Source organism: Rhinolophus ferrumequinum, chromosome 23 (assembly GCF_004115265.2).
Source record: "Rhinolophus ferrumequinum isolate MPI-CBG mRhiFer1 chromosome 23, mRhiFer1_v1.p, whole genome shotgun sequence".
Lineage (NCBI taxonomy): Eukaryota > Metazoa > Chordata > Mammalia > Chiroptera > Rhinolophidae > Rhinolophus > Rhinolophus ferrumequinum.
Window position 1 is genome coordinate 22594409 of NC_046306.1, and position 20557 is coordinate 22614965.

At 46.2% G+C, this 20557-nt stretch overlaps 1 protein-coding gene across 3 annotated transcripts in view; it reads right to left on the reverse strand.

Annotated features, from left to right (window-relative positions):
- Positions 1-20557, reverse strand: part of TTLL9 (tubulin tyrosine ligase like 9) — a 39512-nt gene that overhangs the window by 6130 nt on the left and 12825 nt on the right. Inside the window, exons 6-13 of one of the 3 annotated variants that reach the window (XM_033094917.1) lie at positions 15113-15181; positions 14379-14453; positions 13088-13178; positions 11465-11505; positions 10521-10608; positions 3749-3807; positions 2721-2917; positions 1086-1199 (exon numbers count right to left, since the gene is read on the reverse strand). In XM_033094917.1, the coding sequence (XP_032950808.1) occupies positions 1086-1199; positions 2721-2917; positions 3749-3807; positions 10521-10608; positions 11465-11505; positions 13088-13178; positions 14379-14453; positions 15113-15181 (734 nt within the window). The remainder of the gene's footprint in view (positions 1-1085; positions 1200-2720; positions 2918-3748; positions 3808-10520; positions 10609-11464; positions 11506-13087; positions 13179-14378; positions 14454-15112; positions 15182-20557) is intronic. The other 2 variants (XM_033094919.1, XM_033094920.1) reach the window with 2 other exon arrangements.

The following is a 20557-nucleotide window of genomic DNA, read 5'->3' on the forward strand; positions in this document are numbered from 1 at the left end:
GAATTCCTTCTTTTGTCCATCTACACACTGTTTCCCAGGTGCCCATGCAGGTCTCAGAGGGATCATCCCCATTTTTGTCCCTAGGCTCTCATTCTTGCCCTTAGTAATGTACACCTTCTTGTCCTCCCCAGATCATAAACTCCGTGAAGGCAGGGACTGCATCTGTCCTGTCCATTACTGTGTCCCCAGTGTGTGGTACAGGGCCTGACACACAGTAGGGGCTCAAATGTTTGTTGAATGAATAAGTGATGATAGATATAGTAGACTTGAGATTCTGCCTACTGAGCATGCATTTCACCTTCTTTCAGCCTAAGGGTACACCTCAGTTTTACCTTTGAGAACCACTCCTTCCTCTCTCACTCATACGGCTCAGGTGGGGTTAACCCCACCCCCTGGGAGGTGGGCACAAGACGGCCTGGCTAATCAGAGTCACAATGATTGGTTTAGAGATGGGTATGTGACCCAATCCCCACCAATGAACAATGAGAGTCAGCCCTCAAACTATTGCTGGAATGAGTGTGGGAAAGCTAATAACAGAGGGAAGAGATGAGAGAGGGGGAGGGAGGATAGGGAGAGAGAGAGAAGACCAACCAACACTGACTGAGCAACTGGATTCAGTCATTCCTGAAGTCAGACCCTGGATTTTTTCCATTATATATACATTGTTATAATAATATATAGTCTCTTATTGAGCACTTACTGCAGCTAGGCATTTGACAATAAATTATCTTGGTAAATTAATCTAACAATCCTGAGAGGTAGACATGATGTTTCCCATTTTACAGATGAAAAAACTGAGTCTCAGAAAGGTGACATGATTGGTCCAGGGTCCCACAGTCAGGAAGTGTTGAGGAGATACTGCTGGACCAAATCTCAGAAACTTGCTCTGCTCTGAAAGGACTGAGTCCTTGGACAAGGCTCCAACCCTGTGTGGATATCTGTTTTTCCATCTATAAAATGGCAGGGCAGACCAGAGCTGTCTCTGAGGGCCACTCAAGTCCCAAGATTCTGAGTTCTCCATCTTCCATGGTGGGAGCCCTGGCTGTCATGCATGGGGGTATAGGAACAAGGCTGCCCTCCCTCACCTGGCCTCCATGTCCACGATGTGCAGGGTGTCTTCCAGAAGGCAGGTCTTGAGCTCATAGTCCTCCTGACTACTGGCTGTCAGCGACGGCGATGCATTGACCTCCAGGAGCCATCTGCGGAGGGTGGGGAGTGGAGAGCTTTACGGTTACCTGGTCCTTGGAACTCCTGGAATTTCACTGAGAGGCTAGATGGGGTACCTGGGCCCCACCCTCACTTCAATCAGAGTTGCTCTTTCCACTTTTCCATTAGAAGAAAGGTTTCAGTGGCTAAAATTTCTGAGAACAATTGTCACAAGCTTGAAATCCCCACGGGGGTTAGGCAATAAATGAGGCAAGCTGGTGGGGGTTAAAATGATTTTGGTGCATTCATGTCTATTGTTTTTCCTTCTTCCAATGGAGCTATGAATACAAGAAAACCTTCCCTTTCCTAGTGCAAGTCTGCCTACAGATGGCACCCACTGCCCTGTCAGGGGTTGGGAAGTGATAGGGGAGGGGTAGAGACTGGGGTGAACTGGAAAGAACGTCCCACCTGTCTGCAGGGGTGGCTATGACCAGCTCCATGACAGTGTTGCCCTGTGCGAACGTGAGCCCAGAATTGTGAGATTATCTGAATTTTCCAGAAAAGCCCCAAATCCAGATTTTTGTGTAAACGTCTCCCAATTTTTACATGACTTTAAATGAAAACCAACCAAAAAACCATTCTGACAGCCAAACTCAGTGTGTGCAGATCAGAAGCAGCCCTAGGACCTCCAGCTTGCAACCTCTCGTTTTGTGCAACCTTGTCATTTACGGACAAGAACCTGGGGCACAGAGAGGAAGGGCTTACCCAGCAGGTCAGTGGGAGACTTGGGCCCCACTTTCCACTTTCTGTTGCCTCCTCCCAAGCCTGTTTCCCCCATCAGTGTCCACTCTAACGCCCGCAACCACATCTTGTCCCAGGAGACAAAGGAGACTGACCTGCTGCTGTTGGAACCCTGTTTCCTCAACCCCCAGGCCCAACTGAGGTCTCACTCTACGACTCGGACTCCTGGCTCAGAAAGCCCCTCAGCACCATACAGTGATGCTGGGGAGGGGCTGGGTCCAGGAGCTGCAGTGCCATCGGGGAGCAGCTCTGACCAGGAGCTATGACCCCAGGCCGGGCACTGCCCTGGACTTCTTATTGCTGCACCTCAAGCTCCCAGAACAGCCCCACTGGGCTTCCATGTGCTGCTGTATCTGTGAGGGCCATCGCTGCGGTCCTGCACCCTCAGGCTTATTCTACTTCTCGGCTCGGCCTCCTCATGGGCACTGTAGGAGTGCACCCAATTCTTGGCAGGGATCACCATGATGTTCCCTTACATGGCACTTTGCATCCCCAGAGCACCAGGGCTTACAGAGGGGAAGTTCTTGCCTGGTACCAGGGTCGGATCCCTGACTCAGCATGTATTCAGGAAAGGCCACTTAGTGCCAGGCATGGGGCTCAGGGCTCTACAGACAACACCTCATTCATTCCTCATAACAATGACCATTTTGCAGATGGGCAAACTGAGGCACAGAAAAAGGAAGTGGCAGAGCTGAGCTCAAACGCAGGCAGTCTGGGTGCAGCGTGTGTAAAACGTCCCCCTGGCTCTCCAGGCCACTTGCCCACCCACTTACGGCTTGAGGTCCTGGTCTATGAGGATGTCATAGCCGTACAGCTCGAAGCAGTGCTTGTCACTGATGATCACCTTCTGAACGCTCTGCAGGCTCTTGATGAAGATGTTGTCCATGTCGCTGAAGAGTGTCTCCACTGCCTGGGGCCCGTGCTTGGACGCCAGGTACTGTCGGAAGCGCTGAAGCATCCACTTGCAGCCCTGCGGTGGGAGAGGAGGCCTCAGTCAACTGGGACTTGGCCTGATAGACCCTCCAACAATTACCATCAGCAGGGCCCTCAGGTTTGGACAAGAGAGGCCCAGCCCTGAGTCCTGTGGTTAGAAGAACCCCGAGTGAACCCCCCCTTGTGGGATGAAGATTCTGTATTCCCAAGGGAATGTGTCCACCCAGAGCCTGTGTGTTTTTCTAGAGTATACAGCCTGGGTACCCATGATCCCAAATGCCCTGCTCAGGCCTCTTCCCTGGGCCCGCTTCCCGAGAACAGACTACACTGACCATGTGTGTACCCCAAGGCTCAAGGAGTGACCAATGGGCTGTTCGTGGCAGGGTGGGTGGTATTCAGGAGGCCCCTGCTCTATAGGATAGAGCCAGGGGAGGGAGAAGAAGGGGGCGGGTGTGAACTGGGGACCTTCTCCCTGTGCATTGCTGTTCTGACTCTTAACTCTGAGAAGTCAGAGTTCTAAATTTGAACATGGCCTTGCAGGTAGGTAGGTAGGTAGATAGATAGATAGATAGATAGATAGATAGATAGATAGATAGATAGAGGCATATCTGTCAAGGCAGAAGGATAGAACAAATTTTGTGAAAGGGTGTGTTAGTTTGATTGTGACTTTTAAATATCTAGATGCATGATGGACGGGCCTCCATCTGTGCTCATGCCCTGGGCCTTGCAAACGGGAAGGGTGGGCCTAACCTCGCTGATGAACTATGAGCCCAATACGGGCCTGTCCCGGGCTCCCCGGCACTTCCGCTTCCCTGCCCCAGCCAGCCCCAGAGGCTGCACCCGGAGGGCACAAGCCCAGCTCGCTCACCTTCTTGGGGTGGTAGTCGGGGGACGTCTTTTGCACTGCAACATTGGTGAGGTGAACATCTGGCAGAGGTTGATGGTCAAGGACAAGAAAGGCGTTTCTGCTCCATGCCGCCCCAGGAACCAAACTAAGCCCTTGCTTGGGACTGATGGGGAAGGTTACAGAACAGTCCACAGGTCATGCGCGTGGGCTTTGAAGTCAGATGGGTCTAGGTTCAAATCCCGCCTGCGTCTTTACTGGCTGTGAGCCCCTGAGCAAGTCACTTAACCTCTCTGAGCCTCTTTTCTCACCTATTAAATGGGGGTACATATTGGTATACTGACCTCATAGGGTCATTTGAAAGATCAGGTACAATAATGTCTAGAAGCACCTCTCACAGTGCCTGGCATAGCTGATATTATGATTTTTCAGATCAAGAGGAGAGAACACTTTCTAACAAGGAGCAAGACTAAATCTAGAACAGCCATCTCAGGACATTCGGAACTCTCTGTCACTCAAGGAGGTGAGGCTGGGTGGCCACTTTGTAGGAACAGTGAAGTGGTCCAGCTTGGGGGTGGGCTCCAGACGGCCTCTGACGTCCCAGCTCCGAGAGGCTTCCTGTCAGTATCATCACCACTGTCACCACCGGTATCATCGGCAGCACTTCGTAGCTTACAGAGCACATTCACCTCCATCATCTCGTGTGCGCCTCATCTCAAAGAAGAGACCTTGAGGCTCAGGGAGGTTAAGGGCCAGCCATTCAGAATAGCACCGCCTCAACACCGGCCCCCGCCACAGCTAAGTAGGATGGGTCCCCCAAACCTCACGAAATGACCAGAAGATGTAACTTTCCCCAGGACTTACAGGGACAGTTTACACATGGGCAGTAGAGGCTCTAGGTCACTGACCCAGGTCTAATCCTCCTAAAACATGTGTGTCTCCATGTTTGTAGCATATCAGATAGGGGAAGGTGGCTTCAGACTCTCGAGAGAAGGTGGGCATCCTCTTTAGCACCATTTTCTCAGAATGTCTTCTTTAGAGTTTTCAAAGCCTTTTTTTCACATTTGTCTGAGAGTTTTTCTGCCTTACTTTCAAAAGAATAAGCACATAACAAACCACTAAATAGGAAAAGAGCCCTTACGTTTGTGGTCAATTGATTTGACCATAGGCAATTCAAGGGCGAGGGAAGAAGCATCGTCTTTTCAACAAATGGTATGGGGATGCCTAGATATCCACATGTAAAAGAATAAAGTTGACTTCTTCCTTATACCACAGACAAAAATGAGCTCCAAATGGACCATGGACCTAAATATAAGAGCTAAAACTTTAAAGCTCTTAGAATAACATATAAGTCATTGCGACCTTAGATTAGGCAGACCTTTTTAGATGGGACACCAAAAGCACAAGAGACAAAAGAAAAAAATAGATAAATTGGACTTCATCAAAATTAAAAACATTTGTGCTACAAAGGACATTGTCAAAAAGTGAAAAGGTGGGGTACAGAAGATTTTTAGGGCAGTGAAAACACTCTGTGTGATACAATAATGATGGATACATGTCATTATACATTTGTCCAAACCTACTGAATACACAACCTTAATGTAAACTATGGACTCTGGGTGACTATGATGTGTCAATGGAGGTTTATGAACTGTAACAAATTGATGGGGGATGTTGATAACAGCGGAGGCTCTGTACCTTCCTCTCAGTTTTTCTACGAACCTAAAACTGCTCTAAAAAAGTAGTCCTAAAAAAAAGGACAACCTACGGAATGGGAAAGAATATTTGTAAGTCATGTATCTGAGAAGGGAGTCGTATTAAAAACACATAAAGAACTCACATCTCAACAATTAAAAAGACAAATAATCCAATTAAAAATGGGCAAAGACTTTGAGTAGACATTTCACCAAAGAAGATTTACAAATGGCCAAGAAGCACATGAAAAGATGTTTAACGTCACTAATCATTAGGGAAATGCAAATCCAAACCACTTCTCATCCACTAGAGTGGCTATAATAAAAAGGACAGATGATAACAAGTGTTGACAAGGACATGTAGCAATTAAATCCTCACACTATCCTGGTGGGAACGTAAAATGGTGCACTGCTTTGGAAAATAGTCTAGTGGTTCCTCAAAAAGTGACTAGCAATTCAACTTCTAGTATATATCCAAGAGAAATGAAAACATATGTCCACACAAAAACTTGTCCATAAATGTTCACAGCAGCATTAATCATAATAGCCAATGAGTGGAAACAACCCAAATGTGCCCCCACAAATGAATGCATAAATAAAATGTGCCACATCCATACAATGGAATATTATTTGGCCATAAAAAGGAATGAAGTACTGACACAGGCTACAACATGAATGAACCTTGAAAACACTAAGCTAAATGAAAGAAATCAAACACAAAAGACCACATATTGTATGAATCCACCCATAAGAAATATCTGAAATAGGCAAATATATAGAGGCAGAATGTGGTTGCATAGGGATGGGAAGGGCTTTGAAAGGAAATGGGAAATAGAACCTAATGAGTACAGGGTTTCTTCTGGGGAGTCACAAAGTTGTTCTAAAACTGATTGTAATACTTGAGGAATTGAGCCGGCAACCTTGTGGTTGAGAGCCCTCTGGCCCATGTGGGAATCGAACCGGCAGCTTTCGGAGTTAGGAGCATGGAGCTCTAACCGCCTGAGCCACCGTGTCCTCTCAACCACAAGGTTGCCGGTTGGACTCCTGCAAGGGATGGTGGGCTGCTCCCCCTGCAACTAACAACGGCAACTGGACCTGGAGCTGAGCTGCGCCCTCCACAACTAAGACTGAAAGGACAACAACTTGACTTGGAAAAAAGTCCTGGAAGTACACACTGTTCCCCAATAAAGTCCTGTTCCACTTCCCCAATAAAATCTTTTTTTTAAAAAAACTGACTGTAGTGATGGTTGTGTGAATATGATAAAAAGCATTGGGCTGTATGCTTTAAGTGAGTGAATTGTGTGGTATGTGAACGTATCTCAATAAAGCTGTAATTAAAAAATAGGAAAAGAGGATGTTCAAGCAATTTGAGTTATTGGCTTAACAGGGGACCTCTCCCCCTTGTGATGGAGGACGCGTTGTTTCCAGCACTTCACACAGTGCTCCTTCCTTCAGGGAGGAGAAATCAGGGACTTCCCTATCTTCGGGGGAGAAGCGAGAAGGGGGCTAAGAGAAGAGAGTGGTAACTGGTCAGCTGACCTCAGAGCCTCCCCTCTCCACAGCAAGACCTGAAATCAGGTTCCGATGGACCAGACGGCCAAGTAGGAAAGAGTAAACGAACAATTCAAACCAATCCATAGAGAAGTGGAATTGATAAGCTGTAAAATCTTTCAGGGAAAAGAATTTTCTTAGCTTAGAAATCACAAAGAAAATCAGTGGATAGAGTCAGCTATGTCAAAATAAAAATAATCGGATCTCAAGGCAAAAATGAAAGGCAAACATGACCAGAGAAAAGATTTGTAGCAAATATGACAGGCTGATATTTTTGTCACATGAAAATTCCATATGAATTGTTAACAATAAAATTTTATGACCCTAATAAATAAAGGATAGGAAAACATAAAAGAGAAAATATAACTGGTAAAAGACCATCTTGGAAAATGCTCAAAGTTTCTAGTAATAGAATATATACAATTTTAAAGGGATGTAAATGGGAAAAGATGGAAATTGGAAGAGATGGAAATTCTAAGGCAAAACCTTCCTTCCCCATGAAGTCATTTACATGTTTTTAAACCTTTTTATTTGGAAAAACTCAAAACCCACAGAGTAGTTACAATATTGGTATAATGAGTGCCTGTAAATGCTTCACCTAGATGTGCCAATTGTTTCAGAAATGACTTTAAAAAAATGATTGTCTCCCATACTGGAAAGCTGGGGTGAAATTGGCCCTGTCAATGGGAAGGTAAAAATGTAAAAAAGTCTTTTGAAAAACAATCTGGTCACATGCACTTGACCCAGTATTTACACCCTTTTAACATCACCCAAAAGAAAAATTTAAATATAGTAAAATATTTATGAAAAAAATATGTTTCGTGCAGCATTGTAATGTCAACCAGGAAGAAACTTCCCGAATGCCTGCAGCATAGAGGATTAAACCAGTAAATCTACTCAGTGGAATATTTTGTAACTAATAAAAAATATCTACAGGAAAATACTGATATAATGTTTAGGGAAAAAAGGTTATATTTGTACAGTGAGATCACTTGTATAAAAAGGCAGACAATGACAAAAAAAACAAAACTGTACAAATGAACCTGGGGGGAAATACATCAAAATAGTAAGTAGTTATCTCTAGAAAATGTGACTAGAAAGGTTTCATTTTTTCCTTTTTGTACATTTCTGCATTTTCTGATCTGTCTTTAAAGAGTTATACCACCTTTATTATGAAAGCTATGTCCTTTAAATGTTTTATTGATTTTATTAAAGTCATGCCTATTGATTGTAAAAACAATTCATAATATAGGGAAATGTATGAAGTTGAAAATAAATGTTTCCTGACCTGATTCTAATCCTCTGCCATTTTCAGAGTTAATAGATTAGTGAACATCCTTTCATACGTTCTTCTAAATAGAAACATACTTCCTTAAAAGCAAAACTGGGATGACAAACTCTCCAGTTCTACACCTTGCATGTTGTTTTTCACGTAGTCTGTTTTAGATTCCTTTCCATGACATGTCAATCGACCTCATTGCATTTTACAGCTGCACAGTCTCATGGAGATGCTTTATCACTTGTCTCACCGTCCCTCAAGGGTGTTTCTACTTTTTACTGTTACAGTACTGAGATGAAGATTTTTGTATTTTGTGTATGTCTCTATATATGCATATATATTTGAATAACTGTGTGTAAACTACATATGTAAATATATATTTAAAGTCATGTTACAAATGTACATCTTATTATTCTGTGATCCAAAGTTGCCTTATTATTTTAAAAGTTGGTGTGTAATATCTGAAGTAAATATGGCAAAATGTGAATATCTGTTGAATTTGGATGTAGTTGCATGGATTTCTGTTATACTAGTCTTTTCTTCAGTTTTCTACATATTTTGAATCTTTCAATGTTAAAAATTAAAAACAATGAAAAGGGGTGGAAAATTACATGCATTCACTCACTGTGAAAACAGCAAAGCCTCATCAAATAGAAACTAGTGCTGAGCCTGGGTTTGTTTAATAAGAACCCATGATGCCCGGAGATCTGTAAACACTTTGTAATGGGGGTGGGGGAATCACTACCTGTCCTGAGTAATCACTCGGGGCTCAGCACTGTTCCAAGCGCTTCACCTGTATCATGTAATTTTAGTAAGAAATGAAGTGGCAAACTAAAATAAACTTGATGACATGCATAGGATAAATCCTTGTTCGAATTACAAAATAAAACAAACACACTGGAAATGCTGACATTGGCAAAATAGACAAAAACAAATTATAAAAAATTCTCAGGAAGGCCTACTCCCATTCTAACATGCAGGCGAGGCAAACGCATTACCTCTGACAGACACTTAATCGAATGGTAAAATTAAGGCAGAGAGCTTTGAATTGGCTAAAAGCGTTAGCTGGATTGCCCAAGTCAGAAGCTTGGCAGCTTCACCTTCCATTTCCATCTCTCCCATATGCAGGTAATGTAGTCCTGCTGATCTACTTCCAATATATTTCTGGATTGTTTACTCCTTTTCTTGTGATGCTCCGGTTTAAAAATCTTAAAAACATTTTTCTGATGTTGATATTTTAATCAGATAATACATTTACATTGTTCAAGAGTCAGAAGGTATAAAAAATGTATAGGAGGAAATATCTCCTTCCCACCCTGGACCCCACCCACCCATTTCTCCTCCCCAGGGCAACTTCTGTTTCCAGTTTCTTATATATCTTTTCAGAGATGGTTATGCACAGATGAAAACATATGTAGAGATATCATTTTTAATACAAATAGGAACAAACTTTTCACCGAGTTCTATACTTTGTGGTTTTTTTCCCCAAATAACAATACGTCTTGGAGATTATTTCATATCAGTACATAGAGCACTTCCTCCATTCCTTTTTAATAGCTATGTAGTATTCCATTATATAAATGAGTCATTCAATTAGTTGTTTCCTTTTTTCTTTCTCTCACAAACAAGGCTGTGTAGTGAATAACCTTCAAACCTCCCTTTTCCTACATTGTGAGTGTACCTATAGGAGAAATTCCCAGAAGGAGAATTGCTGGGTCAGAGAGAATGTGCACTTCTGTCTTTCGATTGCCTCTTAAGTACCAATTTACACTCCCACCAGCAACGTAGGTGTGCCCCAGCCTTGCCAACACAATATCTTATCAAGTTTTTGATCCCTGCCAATCTGATGGGTGAAAATGGCACTGTATTTGACCAAATGAGTGAGCCAATGACTAGGCGCTGAAGAAAAGGCACATAAAAGGATGCAGACGTTCTCCAAAGGGGCTCAAACTGTCCAATCGCATGAATATGAATCAAGGTGAATATTAGGCACACCACCACATGGTCATCAAGCAGAGTAGTTTGGGGTGAGTTGCTCTGAGCAGAGCAGGAATGCTTTCCTCGGCAACCCTACCCCCACAAGACTGTAAGCCCCTGGAGGGAAAGGACTAGGCCTGCCTTGTTCACTGCTGCTATCTCCTGTCCTCAAACCAGAACTTGGCATTCAGTAGGTGCTCGGCAAACATCTGTGGAACGGATGAGCTCTCTCAGGACCAGCCAGAGGATGGGAGGGGCAGAGTGCATGGGGTGGGGAGGTGGGATCCCAGGATACACTGGTCATCAATGCTGTTGAGTGTGAAGCGGGTGTTCGAGAAGCGGGCAAAGCCATCCCGGTACAGCCAGGCCCGCAGGGGGATGTACTATGGCCGAGGTGGGAATGGAGGGAGAGAAAAAGGAAGAGGAATAAATACATACACTTTCGCACTGCCTGGTTTTTGCACCTGCTGTTCCCTCCTCCTGGAATGCCTTTCCTTCTTTCCCACATCACCCCTCAAGAATGTGCTCAAACATCAGCCTCCTTGAGGCTGCTAAAGGAATAAAATTAATGGCCTCTTTTCTGTTCCACATCAACATGTAACCCCCCAGCTCTGGGTGTGTCCTTAGTCCCCACCAGACGGTGAGCTTGTCTCAGACACCCTGTCTCCTTGTGCCAGGCATAGAGTGCACCATGAAGGTTTACATGTCTGTCGAATGAGTGAATGAATGAATGAATGAGTGGAGGTAGTACAGCAACTCCTTGGTTAAGAGACTAGGCGCTGGAGCTAGGCTGCATGGATTCTGATCCCAACTCTGTCACTCACCAGCTGCATGACCTTGGGCAAGTTGCTCAATCCCTCCGTATGTTTCCTCACTGGTGAAATGAATGATAGCACCTAGCTCCCTGGTTAGTAGGAGGACTGAATGAAAGAAAATCTGCTAAATATCAGGACCTGGGACTTAGTAGAAGCTTAATAAATGCTAGCTGTTACTACTGTGGATTACTAAATGAATAAAGGACAGGTGGAGGGCAAATACAGATGGTAGAGCATCTAAAATGGTAAAACTTAGATCTGTCTACCCATCCCCACCCCACCTTCAGATGTCCCCCTGAGCTCTCCCAGGTGCGTAAAACCAGACAGCCCACACAGGTGCCGCAGAATGGCTTCTGCCTCCTGTCCCTGGGTCCAGCTGCCCCTTACCCGCCACAGGAGGAGGGAACTTTTCTTAGTTACTCACTGACATCACCAGCACATAGACACGCAGGTCAAACTTGCGGCCTGTCAGGCAAGGAAAGAATTAATTCGTGTGACAAATATTGATTGAGGGCCAGACACTGTGCTAGGTTCAGGCGATACAGCAGCGAATAGACAGACATGAATCCCAATAAAACCACACGAGGCACAAGGTGCCTGTCTAGTCCAGAGGGACAGGGCCCTGGGGCATGAGGAACTGCATGGCCAGGGGCCCCGAGGGGGCAAAGAGCTTGGTCCAAGAGCAGAGTGGAAGGAGCTCACTCCTTCCTTAGCGAGGTCAGCAGAGTCTGGGTCATGTGCAATGTTGGATTTTGTTCCATCAACCATGGAAGCTGCGGAAAGGTATCTGATGCCTCTGGCTGCTGTGGAGTGAAGGGGGCCAGAGTAGCCGCAGGCACAAGCGAGGAGACCAGCACAGCTTTCCAGAAGGGAGAGGACAGAGGCCAGGACTAGGCTGGAGGTGGTTGGACAGATTCAAGAGCTTGTGAAGAATGAGATGTGGGAGGAGAAGAGAGAGGCGCTCCGAGAACAGTCTCTGACATCTGGCTTAGCAACTGGGGGGTGAAGGGGGAGGGTCTGTGTGCCCAGATGGGGAAGCCAAGGGCTGGGGGAGGAGAAGGGCTAGATTTTAGGCCTTGGGTTTGAGTTGCTGGGAGATGCCCAGGAGGGGATGTCACAGGCTGTGGGACATCAGGGTTTGGGGTGTGGGAGCAAGGTCTTGGCTGGAGACAGAAAGCAGGGGTCTCTGGCATCTAGGTGGCATTTAAAGCCACAGAGAGAGGATGGGGTCACTGGGGGAGGAAGAGAGGGAAACGAAGAGACCCAAGGACTGCCCCAGGGAAGGACATTAGCCAAGGAGGTAAGAGGAGGCAAGTGGCATTAACACTATTTAACGATACCCCTTACAGCGCCTGGCCCCTCTCAGATGAGACCCTCCAAATGAGACCCATCTCACACATGGCCTGAAATGTCTGTATTTCAGAACCCACGTGGGAAAAGCAGATGTAGAGACGGCCGGGGGAAATCTATGAAGGCTTCAAGGGGGAGGCTCGGGCCCTTGGCCCTTACAGCTCCCCTTTCCTCCACATCTACCCACAGGTGACTCCTAGTTGTCATCCACATTTCAACTCACCTGTCACCTCCTCACAGAGGCCCTTCCTCACTCTCTGTCCCATCATCCTGCTTGATTTACTTGATAACACTCACCACTGTGTGGCATTATCTTATTTACTTGTTTCTGGTTTATTGCTGTCTGCTCATCTGGAGTATAAGCTTCATGAGAGCAGAGTGAGCAGCCAGCACCCAGGACAGTGGCCGGCACTGAGTAGGCTCTTTATAAATATTTGTTGGATAAACGCGTGAATGAGTTGGTTCTTGAAGAATGAGGGGACTTTTAGTGAACCGAGAAGGGAGTGGGAAGGGCATGCCAGGCAGAGGAACTGCATAGGCAAAGGCTAGGAGGTGGGAGAGTGACGGACAGATCTCCATCTTTGCATCCCGTCATGCCTGGTGTCAGGCCGCGCCCCAGTAGGCTGCTAGTCAAGGCTTGTTGACTGACTGACGGACCATTCAGTGAAAGGGCAGGGAACATAGACAGGCATCTCACCTCCTATCAGGTAGGGATTTTCGATGTAACGCTGAGCTACGTAGTTCTCCACAGGAATTTCTTCTTTCTGGTCATCTGAGTTTCTTGTGTCCTAGTTGTAATAGTAATTATTATTATTAACATTCATCGAGCACTTCCTGTGTACTAGGCATTGTGTTAGGCACTCTACTTGGGGCATATAATTTGATACTTAAATCAACCCTATCAAGGAAGTACTGATGTTATCCTCATTTCACAGATGAGAAACTGAAGCACAGAGACGGGGAGTGACTAGCCCAAGGTCACACAGCTGGTCAGGGTTACAGCTGGGAAGTCGACCGACAAAGGCTGGGTCCAGAGCCTGGACATTTAATCTCCAGACCTGCACTACTCAATAGGGCATCCACTAGCCATATTTGGCTACGTACATTTACATTGATTAAAAGTAAGTGACATTGCATGCTACAACATGGATGAAACTTGAAGACATAATACGAAGTGAAATAAGCCAGACACAAATGGACAAATATGGTATGATTCCACTTATATGTGGCACCTAGAATAATCAGATTCATAGAGACAGAAAGTAGAATGGTGGCTGCCAGAGGTTAGAGGGAGGAAGGAAATGGGGAGTTAGTGTTTAACGGGTGCAGGATTTCAGTTTGGGAAGATGAAAATTAGTTCTGGAGATGGATGGTGGTGATCGTTGCACAACAATGGGAATATACTTCATTCCATTGAATTGTACACTTAAAAATGGTTAAAATGATACATTTTATGTGTATTTTACCACAATAAAAAAAGGAAATAAATTAAAAATTTAGTAGCACTAGTCGCATTTCAGTGGCTCAATATCAACACATGGCTAGTGGTCACCGTATTGAAAAGCACCTATCTGCACCATTTCCACCACTGTAGAAAGTTCTACTGGTCAGTGCTGCCTGGAGCACCACACAGGCCCCTTTCTCTCCCTTCCCTGCCTGCTAATTCTTTCCTGACCAGCCCAGCTGAAGAAGAAAGCAATGCTCTCTCACAAATGTGCATGACACCTCACAGTCTGCAAAACCCTTGCCCACCCACTGTCCCCTTCACAGTAACCTGGTGAGGAAACCGAGGCCCAAAGGCAAGTGTCACCCACTTAGTGAGGTCACACAACAGCCTAGTGGCAGGGAGCACTGGAACCCAGGGCTTCTGGCCCCAAGGGCAGAATTTTTGACACCTACCATCACTCCCTCACCCCAAGCTGCTTCAAGACAGAGGCAGCCAGGCCTTCCCTTCCTGGGACCCGGGGCCACCCCTTATATATACTCACATGGCTGCCAGAGGGATTGACAGCGCTCCGGGCCGGTTGGGCTTCCAGGTTGGTGAGCTTCTTCCCAGCAGTGCCCTGACAGTTTCATGGGACGAATCAGGACACATGGTGGAGGGGGGCAAATTCATTTACTGAGCAACTGCTGTGAGCCAGCTAGTGCGACAGGTGCTGGTTGTATAGCAGTTTGGTCATCCTGCTCCTCTCACCCACCCTGTACCATTATTATCTCTAAGGTTCCGAGGGGTTCAGCAATTTTCCACAAATCACACAGCTTCTGAATGGTGGCGGCAGGATTGGAACCAGGATTTTTATTACACCATGTCTTGGGACAAAGATGGAGGAAGGGAGCTACCTCAGGCTCAGTCTAGGACCCAGAGGAAGTTAGTCAAACTACCCCCAGCCAGGTGAGCAGGAGGTCCAAGCAGAGAATGCAATGTTCTCAGGTTTTAGGCATACTATAATAACTCATTGCATTCTCAGCAGGTACTATTACTACCCCCCATTTACTTGGGCAGAGAGAGTGAAGTCACTTGCCCAAGGTCAAACATCTATTAAGTGTCAAGGTCAGGATTTGAACCCAGGCAGTCTGGCTCCAGAGACCTCACACCCATGGGTAGGGCTGTGGGCAGAGCTTCTCTGCCAGCCCTCCAAGATTTGAGGGCAGGAAGGACGGGCCCCTTGTCCCAGTGAGGGAAGAGTAGGGCTTGAGGCGGAATGGGAAGAGACAAGCTCACCTTCCTCCAGTCCATGATGTCCTTCAGCTTCCGGAAGAGGAAGATGCCCTTCCCCTGGGACCGGGCTACCTGGGATGGGGGTGGGTGCAGAAAGGTCAGCTCTCAGCTCTATGTGGTTCCTTGTTCACTCCTATGCCCAGGACCCCTCCCCAGCCTTTCTCTGTCTCCATCTGCCTCATGGGCCCCCACCTATCCCCAGAGGAATGGCCCAGCCCAACCCTGAAGGGGCTGGAACAGAGAAGTGCTAAGCCTGGCAGGAGGCAGAGAGAGAAGCACAGGGGAAAGTGACAGACCAACTTAGCTCACAAAGGCATACAATTGCATGAATAATACAAAAGAGCAGACAATTAAAAAACCATTTCTAACAGTCCTGGGAACACATCATCCAATTCTTTTTTTGGAAACCAATTTGCCTTCCTAATTAGGTTTTCCTTCGGCTAATACTGAAATCAGTCTGTCTTCACTGAATGCCAGCATGGATAATTCATAGCTTCACGGTGTCTAGGGGCTGGGAGAATCTTTAATATCACACAGAGCAGTCAGTCACCATGTGACATCCCTCTGCCATGGTCACCTGCCTGGCCTTGCACATCCCCAGAACCAGGGAGTTCTGTCCCCTGCCTCCTGACACAGCCCATTTGTTGCAGAATGGCTCTATTAATCATCATCCAAAAGGCACATAGTAGGTGTCTACTGTGTTTCCCCGAAAATAAGACCTAACTGGAAAATAAGCCGTAGCATGATTTTTCAAGATGCTTGTAATATAAAATAAACCCTAATGCGTCTTTTGGAGCAAAAATTAATACAAGACCCAATCGTATTTTCGGGGAAATACAGTAGGGCTTATTTTATATTAGAGCATCCTGAAAAATCATGCTAGGGCTTATTTTCCGGTTAGGTCTTATTTTCAGGGAAACACAGTACGGTGTGCTGGGCATTGTGCTCTAGCAGTAATCCAGACCTCATGCAGTTTTCACAGCCTAACCTGTGCTGAGCTCAAATTTGCCCACCTGGCTCTGGCCTCTAGGGCCTCCTAGAACAAATCTGATTCCTGAGTTCCAGAACAGCCCTTTAGTTATCTGCAGCCATTCAGCGGGTCCCCCTGAGTGCCAGCATAAAGGTACCCAGGAGGTGAACTCTCATTTCCCTCCGTTCTCCTCTGAGCATGGCCCCCCTGGTCAATGTGGGGCTCTCTGTACAACGTAGGGGTGGGCAGAGCTATCATGTCCGCATGGCTGTACAGATTGTCCACTGCATGAAGGGCTCCCAGTCATGGGTGTAGTAGGAGGTGCAACCCAGCCCTGCTTTGCCTGCTGTGCTGTGTACCCTGGTTTGGGGAGGTGTGTGTACCCAAAGATGGGGTGCCTAAAAGACTGGCACTGTGAAGCACTATCGTGACTCGGGCAACCACATGGGCACAGCTGTTTTGGAAGGTGTATATCAAGGGCTCCCGACAGTTCACGGCCATGCAAAAGACTTAAATTCACTTCATGAAAGAGGATTGAATACACGATGTAAACAGTGAAAAGGCACTCAGCTTTGTTAGTCATCAGGAAAATGCAAATGAAAACCCCAATAGGATACCACACACACGCCCTAAGAATGGCTAAAATGAAAGACAGACAATAGCAAGTGTTGGTGAAGATGTGGAGAAACTGGAACTCTCACAAGTGCGGGTGGGAGTGTACATTGTTTGGCAGAATCCACTAAAGCTGAACATAGGCAGCCCGTGACCCAGCAATTCCTCTCCTAGGTACCTACATGACTGAAATGGGTGCACATGGCCACCCACGACATGTACAGGAGCGTCCATGGCAGCACGATTCATAATAACTCCAAACTTGAAACTCCCACATGGATAATTATTCACTCAATGGAATAGTAAACAATAATAATTATTAAGAATTTACAATTACCCACATCAGTGGGGGTGAATCACATGAACATGATGTTGACTGAGGTAGAGAAACCAGACACAGTGTAGCCATACTATGTGACTCCAATTATATAAAGCGCAAAAGCAGATACGCAAATCTATGCTGTTAGTGACTTGGGGGGTAGTGAGTGGAAAAGAGTCTGAAGGGAGCTGCTGATGGGCTAGTAATACTCTATTTATGGTCTGGCTGCTGGTTACTCGAGTGCGTTCACTTCGTGAAAATTTATCAAGCTGTACCCCCTTAATTTGGGCACATTCTGTTTTATTAAACTTCAAAGTTGTTTTTTTTTTTAAAGAAACATACAGTTTGATCTAAGAACGCCCAGCCCCACCCCTGTTGATAACCTTCCCCATAACCATTCCCCTGCCTCTTTTTCCTGGCTGGCAAATCCGCTTCTCAAGATGGAGGCTGGAAAGACCCAATACTTGTTTTCCCAGCCTCCCTTGCAGCTAATGGAAACCATGTGGCCTGTTTTGGCTGATGAGACCTCAGGAGACATTTGCTTGGGGTTTTGGGACTTCTGGGAAAGATTTTCCTCCTTGTTAAACATATTGGGGTTGAGAAGGGACAGAGGGAGGCAGAGAGAGAAAGTGGTGTGTGGAAGGAGGGAGGAAGCGAGGGAGGGAAAAAGGAGAGAGGAAGAGAGAGAGAGAAATGCCTGGCTTCTTTCCTTCTTTTCTAGAATACTACAGTCTGAGGAGGTGATATCTGCAGCTACAACAGCCAAATCACACCGATGAGGTGACAAGTCTGATGACAGAAAGCCAACACACTGAGGACACAGAGTGGACAAAAAGAAGGAGCCTGGGCTTTTAACAGCTCTGTTGAGCACATCCCCAAACCTGGAACTTGGACTTCCAGCTTTCTTGTTATCTGAGACAGTGCAATGCCTTTGTCATTTAAAGCATTGTTAGTAACTATCTTCCTAAGGAAATAGCCCTAAAGAGTGGAAAATAAACTCCTGCATGGTGATATCCCAGGGTTGTTAAGAGTGGAAATCACTTAATATCTAGCTTGGCAGACTGCAATTTCCAAAAACAATCACAACAATATTTCCAGTCCCCTGTGTTTTTCCAGAAACTTGCTACCCTCACGCCCATCAAAAGATCAATGTCCCCTCCCCTTAAATCTGCGTGAGCCTTAAGGACTGTCTCAACTAACTGTATGGCAGAAGGAACCTTGTGTGGATTCCAACACTGGATCATCAAAGGCAATACAGCTCCCACACAGCTTTCTCTTTGGGGATGGTCGCTTTGGAAATCAGCTACTATGCTGTGAGGAAGCCCAGGTCACGTGGAGAGGGCCACAGGGAGAGCAACTGAGTCTTCCAAGCCTCAGCCTTGGCTGAGCTCTCAGCCAACAGCCAGCACTAAGCCAGCGGAGTGAGTGAGCCAGCATGGCAGCGAATCCTCCTGCTCTCAGAGGAGCTACCCCAGTAGATGCAGGAGCAGCCATGAGCCTTCACTGTCAAGCGCTGCCCAAACTGGAGACTCATGAGCTAAGTAAGACGTGACTGTTGTTTCAAGCTGCTGAGTTTTGGACTGCAGCAATAGAATCAGAACACTAAGTGTAGGGGAACGGTTCGTAACAATAGTAATATCAGCCACGAATACTTCTCAGATATTTCCCACATGCCAGGCACAAGGATTTACACACCTCATTAAAGGATTTCCATCGCCTCATTAAAACTTAAATTAAAATAAAAAAACCCCAAACCTATATGTAGCATTACTATTATCCCCATTTTGCAACCAAGGAACAGGTCGGTCAAGCACTCTGCTCAAGGTTACGCGGCCAGTAGGTGCCAGACAAATCCAGCAGAGTTAAATCTGTGCTTCACAAGCCTGGGGTTCATGCAAAGTGCCAGGCAGTACACAAAATCACACGATAAACACAGTGCTACTTCCTGGAGTATCGATCTTACTTGATAATTTGGGAGGAAAATATGTTTATATTATTTTTATAAAAAGATATGTAACTGGTTGGAAAACTATGCGCAGGGATTATCACATTGAACCACACTTTGATTTTGCACCATCTGTGACCACTCACGGCCCTCAAACTGGCATCCCCGGCCCTGCCCTTGGGGGCCATGCATTATGTGCCAGTCATTGCATGGTATTCATCGGTGTTAGAGATGAACTGGTGGTCTTCCCAGCGACCATTCCCTTTTTTTCCCTACCAACAGAAGCCCGTTTGGATCACCTCTTCCCAGAGGCCTTGCCCTCTGGGGAGGCCTGAGTCCTCACGGGGGCCCCATGGCACTCCATTGGCTCAGGCGTGGGCCCGCAGGATGACAGGGAAAGTCTGAGAGGTTTGTGTCTCCTTCAAAAGGGACACAAGACCAGGCTGCTCTTTTATTCCTGTGGCAGGTGGAGGTGTGAGGAGGTGAAGCTGGAGCTGCGGCAGCCACGTTGTGACTAAGAGGGGCAGCCAACCCACGGGGGTGGGCACTGGTGATGATGTGGAGCCACCCAAAAAAACCATCCCTGGAGCCAACTTTTCATCATTAAAGGAAATGCCCTGGGGTCGGGAATCTTGAATGAGGAAAACATTTTCATCTTTATTCTCATTAACTCCTAACCAGATTTTCACATTTCCTTTCATCATGAATGCAGGCAACAAGCCATAGTAGAGTTGGCCGTAACTGTGACTGTGCTCTCAAAAGAAATCACAGTTGTTAGTACATACCTCCTCATAATTGTTGCAGGTATCTCAAATGTTGTTTATGCTTACAATGACTTTGAAATCATGAGCCTGCTGTTTGACTCTTTTTCATTGTTAATGAAAAGCACAGATATTACTGCAGCATAAAGAATGTTTGAATAGTTTGTGGTGGCTGTGAGAACACACTCGCAGGACTCTAATGGCCCGAGGGTGACTGACTGTGAGCCCCGCTGATGCTGCTAAAATCAGGCCCCAGGTCCCAGCCAACAGCTAAAGGCTGCAGGGACGTGAAGGCTGGCCCACTCCTGGGGCCGGGGGACTCAGTCCTCTGACAGCGGCTCCTCGGCCTTGCCGAACTTCTACTTAGGCTGCATGGCAGGCTGGGAGCTTCTACGCAAACTTCCTCCTCTCACTGGGGTCTGACAGCTCTCCCAGCCTCTCCGGCTCCTTCCTTTTGCATGTTGAACCTTGTCTTGGCATCTCAGAGGACCCAGACTAACAGTTTGATAACTGTTTTTCAATATAGTTGCTTTATTTTATAATCGAATATCCTTTATTGTATGCTTTTAAAAATACTATTCTGTGGCAGGGTCCATATATTTCACCAGATGCCAAAGAGGCCCAAAGCATGAGAACAGTTTAGAACTCTTGTTTGAGCTACTGTTGTTATCTCTAATTTGCTGCGCAAAGCATCCCAACTCTTAGGAGATTTCAGTGAAAAAATGTGAGAAGCTCTGGTTGGGGTAAACTCATGAAACGAGGTGAAGATGCTGTTCTTCCTGTCCTGCAGTTTGGACAGAGGCCCCCAAAGCTGAGAACAATGCAAATTGCCCCGGACGCT